This window comes from Bidens hawaiensis, unplaced genomic scaffold (assembly GCF_021521415.1).
Source record: "Bidens hawaiensis isolate Kalapana, Puna unplaced genomic scaffold, B.hawaiensis_p1.1 tig00055307_1, whole genome shotgun sequence".
In the NCBI taxonomy this organism is placed as follows: domain Eukaryota; kingdom Viridiplantae; phylum Streptophyta; class Magnoliopsida; order Asterales; family Asteraceae; genus Bidens; species Bidens hawaiensis.
Window position 1 is genome coordinate 76,796 of NW_027506331.1, and position 5,915 is coordinate 82,710.

The 5,915-nt window shown below is 34.3% G+C and overlaps 1 protein-coding gene across 2 annotated transcripts; it reads right to left on the bottom strand.

Annotated features, from left to right (window-relative positions):
• Nucleotides 1-430: 430 nt before the first annotated feature.
• On the bottom strand, nucleotides 431-1,947 carry LOC143617544 (uncharacterized). Of its 2 annotated transcripts, none has more exons than XM_077090068.1 (4): nucleotides 1,792-1,947; nucleotides 1,641-1,711; nucleotides 1,023-1,109; nucleotides 431-900 (listed from the first exon to the last, which is right to left on the bottom strand). In XM_077090068.1, exons 1-4 carry the CDS (start codon nucleotides 1,904-1,906, stop codon nucleotides 583-585), a joined length of 591 nt encoding a protein of 196 aa, XP_076946183.1. In that variant the 5' UTR covers nucleotides 1,907-1,947; the 3' UTR covers nucleotides 431-582. The 2 variants fall into 2 exon arrangements, with proteins under 2 accessions (XP_076946183.1, XP_076946184.1); XM_077090069.1 differs by having other exon boundaries at nucleotides 1,800-1,945.
• Between the last annotated feature and the right edge of the window lie 3,968 nt (nucleotides 1,948-5,915).

Below are 5,915 nucleotides of genomic sequence, written 5' to 3' on the forward strand. Positions count from 1 at the left end.
CTTATAACTTGCAACTTAAATAAGTTATAGGAGGTAAAAATAAGGAATCCCAAACACCCCCTTACAGTTTATGTTTGCAAGTTGCAACTAATCACCAAATAATCCACCCCTGGTCAAACATCTAGTACTACCCAAAGAAACTAATCAAAGAAACAGAACAAGTGAACACAAAAGCACGCATCAAAAGTAAGAGTCCGGATACGAGGTATAGCATAAAAAATAGCAAGCACACTATTGCATCAAAAGTAAAACGAGTCCGGATACAAGGTATAGCGTAGAAAATAACAAGCACACTATCACCTCTGCAGTTCAGTTTAGCACACTTCGGTTTAGCATTTCGACACAAGCCAAGCATACTCGTTTAAATGTGTGTGACTTGTATTTCTATCGTGTCATGTTCTAGAGAATGAAGTTGCTAGTCGAAAACACTAAAACCAAGCACGAAGGTTATACACTTATAATCGTTCACTCATATCAAAATCAAGAACTCCAATTCTAAAATCAGAACATTTCCACTTAACCCCTCATCCCAAAACTTGTAAACCCATTGATTTCCAATTAATCATCCACATGTTCTACAGCCTAATGGCGTTTTCGACGACCACCTTTCTTTCCATGGTTCTTCTTGCCACCCTTCTTCTTGCCGCCTTTACCGAACCCATGACTGCCAGAACCACCGCCAAACCCATGATCGCTGGAGCCACCACCAAACCCATGACTTCTGGAGCCACCACGGTCACTAGAAGATGAATTAGATTTCAACAAATCTTTAACATCAAGTACACCGTCTCTAAAATTGCCAACAGTTGACTTCAGCACTCTATCTTCGGGTTTGTGTGAGGTAGATGCACGTTTGCTACGGTTCCCACGTTTCCCACCAATGAGTCCATGTAAGAGATTCTATTAATCAAACAATGTTAGCAATGTCAGTTGCTATATAAAAGTTGTAATTGCCTTGCAAAAATAAGTTATAATTAATTAATAAAAAAATTAATGAGTGTTATACAAGAAACTTAATAAACCTCTTGTAACATCTTTTGTTCCCTTTCTTTCTGGTTCTTCATTGCAGGTCGTGCTACACTTAAAGGCAATCTCTGCTTCTTGGGCGGCTATGACATAATAATAAACAAAAAAAAAATTTACGAAGTCATTTTCTCAACAACTTCTAGAAGTGTGTGCATGTCTCGGTCTTAGGCTCAAACCAAATCAAGAACTGAAAACCTGGTTTTTTGAGTTTCTGAAACTGTTTGGTTTTTTCAGTTTTATCATTTGAGCTCAAAATTTTAGTGGAAAAAAATGGTCAAGAATAACGAATATGGTTTAGATCTTTTTGTTAATTATACATTTGGGCTAAAATATTTGGGTAACATTGTTTAATAAAACTCTTATACATGACTTAATATTTAAAATTGAAATCCATAAATATGGTTCGATTTTTAGGAAAACATAAAAACAAACCGTCGGATTTTGTTTGGGTTTGGTTATTTCAGCTATTTGGTTACGAGTCAATGTTTTCGGTTTCACGCACACCCCTAAAAATTTCTTTTTAAAAAATGTTGGTTTTCCTGTTTAAAAATCATATATAAAAGAATTGGGGCATTAACTAACAACTATAGATAGGATAATTACAAAAATCTCACCTTTCCACCAAGAGAAGCTACTTTCTTGTTTTCCATATCTTTTTTCTGTTTCCATGTCATATGAGAGGGGCCTGAATGTATATATATGTGCAAATAAATTAACTGATGGTAATTAATAAACATAATTTTCACTAGAGATAGATAAGATTACCCATATACTCAATATCTTTCAATATTGATTTGAGTTCCATCCTGGTGGATTTCATATCCATGTATGTTGTAGTTTCTTCCGCCTTGTTTCCTTGCTTTCTCTTATCCATTTTCATCGAGTTTAATCTGACTGGCAATAAGAGAAGAATAAAAACATGTTCTGTCAACAAAAGTACAGTTAACAGAGCCAAATTCTAAACATTTGGAAGGGAAAATTATTAGCTATGAAAGCAATAAGCATTACTTCAAAGTGTCTTTTAGCAAAGGTTGGCATGGAAACATGATTTTTTTAGAAACTGCATTGTGTTTTTCTAAACCACGCATAACGACTTATGATTAATATAGAAATCTCTATAGTAGAACATGGCGTTTATATTTTTTATATCAAACTAGATGAAACCTGCAAATCCAATGGGCTTCCATAATCCATACAGCGTTAACATCTTTTAGAACCCATTAGCGCACAAAAAGTCCTAAAGAAGTAATTACACCTAACAAAATGGGCATGTCGGGTCAGACAGGGTAACAGGTCAGAACATGTTCGGGTCAGTACAGACCAAATTAAAAAAAGGTCCATTTTGATCCGAGGCAGAGTGGGTTCAGGTAGGGGCGTTCATCGGTTCGAATATCGGATATTCAGTTAGTTTGGATCAGTTTAATCGGATTCGAAATTTTTTTATCCATAACCGAAATCCCATCCGATACGAATTGAAAATTGTCTAATCTGCCGAATTCAACCAGATTTAATCCGGTTTTGGTTAAAACCCGAAAAAACTGAATTCAACCAAATTCAACCGACACCACATGTTCATTTCTACTCCCAATAACTGTACTTGAATATCCAAATCAGACTTTTAATCACAAATAACAGTGAACTGAACCAATACAAGACTGATTAGATAGAAACTCACATCTACTTACCTCAATTCGCACAATAATCGAACCAATTTTGGGGCTGCCGACTGTGATGAATGGAACTAGGGTCTGAATCGGTTGTCAACAATGGAAGAAGTAAATATAAATAACTTTTTTTTTAACTTTTACTTACACAATAAACAATTAAACCTTACGAGACTCGCCGGCGTCTATGTGATGTCAGCCGCAAATAGTCAAATAGTGCAACGGCGGACGGTGGTGACGGACTGACAGTTTAGTGCAGCGGTGGCGGTGGCGGTGGCGGTGGCGGTGGCGGTGCCTTGGTGAATGGTGCTGATTGGAGATTTGATATAGTGATAGCAGGCGCATAGAAATTAGGGTTAGATAAGAATGGTGTTTAAGTTGTATAAATATTAAAATTAAATAAATATATATTAAAATTAAAACTTTGCATAATTCGGATATCCGAAAATTCCTTAAAACACTATCCGAATCCGAATATCCGAAAATTCGGATATCCGAAATTTCGGATAATTCAGATACGGATTATTGGATAAATCGGATTCGGTACTTTTGAACACCCTAATTAGAGGTGCACAAATCGGGTTTTTCAAATACCCGGGTTTGGGTATGGAACCGGGTTCAGGTATGATCGGGTATTGAAAAATCGGGTATTGGTAATACCCGGGTCGGGTTCGGGTATTGTCACTAAAAACTATACCTATGCATCGGGTTCGGGTCGGGTATGGAACGGAGTATTCTAAAACCGGGTATTTTAATACCTTATTTTCGGGTATTGAGAAAACCCTATTTTTGAGTTTTTTAGGGTTTTTTTTTTTGTTTTTTTCGGGTATAGATTAGATTTTTTTAAAGGGTTACAATTTTTAGGGATATTTTCGAGTATTTTTCAGGTATTTTTCTGTTAATTTCAGGTATAGATGGGGTATTTGAAAAACCCGGTTTCGGGTATTGGAAAAACCCGGTTCCAGGTATGTAACCGGTTCCGGGTTTCATGTATTACCGGGTATAAATCGAGCCCGGTTCCGGGTACGGGTTTGGTACTAAAATGCATACCCTATCTGTATCCTACGGGTAGGGTCGGGTTCGGGTATTAAAAACCCCGGTATAAAAAAACCAGTTTCGGGTATTTTTTTCGGGTTTGTTTCCGGGATCGGATTATTTTGCACCTCTAACCCTAATAATGTGGACCAAGCATGTTCTTTTGTTATTGGGCTTTTAACACAAATCTCCTTGGGGACTTTTTTATTCTTATTTTATAAATCAAAAATATTAAAAAACAAGATAATTAATTATGTTAGTTTAACTATTTGAGTGGATTTTCTAAACTAAATATATTTAATACAGTCTTGGTTGTTTATTTTTTCAATTGATTACGCTTTGATAAATAAATTGTAAGCTTTGCGTTTGTCAGCTGAATCATTTGATTGAAACTAGTTGAAAAAAAAATCATCTATTTGATTTAGTCATTTGGATATGTTCCTGCGTGTGCATCTCCACACCCGGTCCATCCCCACAAAAACAAATGTGTAAAGTTGGATGTTCGTGTCTGCCCTCTTGAAAAACATACTAACATTAACATTGTTATTATTATAATAGTATGAATAAGTAAAAGAACAAAGTGTAGGACATGAGTCACAATTTTATTAAACAATATTAATAAAACAAATAAATAATCTCTTTATACAATTTGGGAAATTGTGGTACATATACCATATACAAATTTAAACGAGAATAACAAAAAATATAGCACATATATATATATATGTCTTGATTTATACCGAAGTCCCTAATTTGTACAAAAAATGTGTCAATTTGGAGTAATCTAAAATAGACATATTTTCAATGAATTGAATTTTTTTTTTTTCAATTTATGAAATTAGATAAACCATAAAGAATGACAAAAAAAAGTAAATAAAATGAAACTAATGAACCTTCAAATTGACTTTTGAATTCATTTTTTTATCATTTTCTAATTGAATCTTTACTAAAAAAACTGATTTGGTTGAATTGACTTGTTCAATCTCGATCTCGACGATTGAATATAAATAGGCTATTATGAGTTCGAGCAAGCCGCTATGGTGAAATCGGTAGACACGCTGCTCTTAGGAAGCAGTGCTAGAGCATCTCGGTTCGAGTCCGAGTGGCGGCATGTCATCTTCTAAAAGATATCCAATAGATCCTATAATAAAAAAAAATTCCGTTTTTCTTTTTCTTAATTAATATAAGGGATCCCCTCGCCCTTTTTCATTTTTATGATATTTTCAACTTTAGAGCATCTATTAACTCATATTTCTTTTTCTATTGTTTCAATTGTAATTACACTTCATTTGATAACCTTATTGGGCAATGAAATAATAAAACCATATGATTCATCAGAAAAGGGGATGATAGCTATTTTTTTATGCCTAACAGGATCATTAATCACTCGTTGGATTTATTCAGGCCATTCCCTCCTAAGTGATTTATATGAATCATTAATTTTTCTTTCATGGAGTTTCTCCCTTATTCATATAGTCCCTTATTTCAAAATAAGAAAAAATGATTTAACCACAATAACTGCCTCAAGTACTATTTTTACCCAAGGCTTTGCTACTTCGGGTCTTTTAAATGAAATACACAAACCCACAATATTAGTACCTGCTCTACAATCGGAATGGTTAATAATGCACGTAAGTATGATGATATTGAGCTATGCGGCTCTTCTTTGTGGATCATTATTATCAGTAGCACTTCTAGTCATTACATTTAGAAATCTTTTTTATAGTTCTAAAAGTAATAATTTATTAAAATTAAATGCATCATTTTCATTTGGTGAAATCCAATACAAGAATGAAAGAAACAATATTTTGAAAAAAACTTCTTTTTTTTCTGATAAGAATTATTACAAGGCCTAGTTTCTTAAACAATTGGATTATTGGAGTTATCGTGTGATTAGCCTAGGATTTGTCTTTTTAACCATAGGTATTCTTTCAGAAGCAGTATGGGCTAATGAAGCATGGGGATCATATTGGAGTTGGGATCCAAAGGAAACTTGGGCCTTTATTACTTGGATCGTATTCGCAATTTATTTGCATACTCGAACAAATAAAAATTTGCAAGGAGCAAATTCCGCAGTTGTGGCAACTCTAGGCTTTCTTATAATTTGGATATGCTATTTTGGGGTCAATCTATTAGGAATAGGGTTACATAGTTATGGTTCATTTACGTTAACCTCTAGGTAAATTAAAG

Bases quoted from the DNA above. Each gene is read 5' to 3' on its own strand.
- LOC143617544 (XM_077090068.1), bottom strand. From the start codon at position 1,906: ATGAAAATGGATAAGAGAAAGCAAGGAAACAAGGCGGAAGAAACTACA. The intron at 1,712-1,791 runs GTAATCTTATCT...ATATACATTCAG, and splicing joins GAAAGATATTGAGTATATGG to GCCCCTCTCATATGACATGG. The intron at 901-1,022 runs GTTTATTAAGTT...TTTGATTAATAG, and splicing joins AACAAAAGATGTTACAAGAG to AATCTCTTACATGGACTCAT.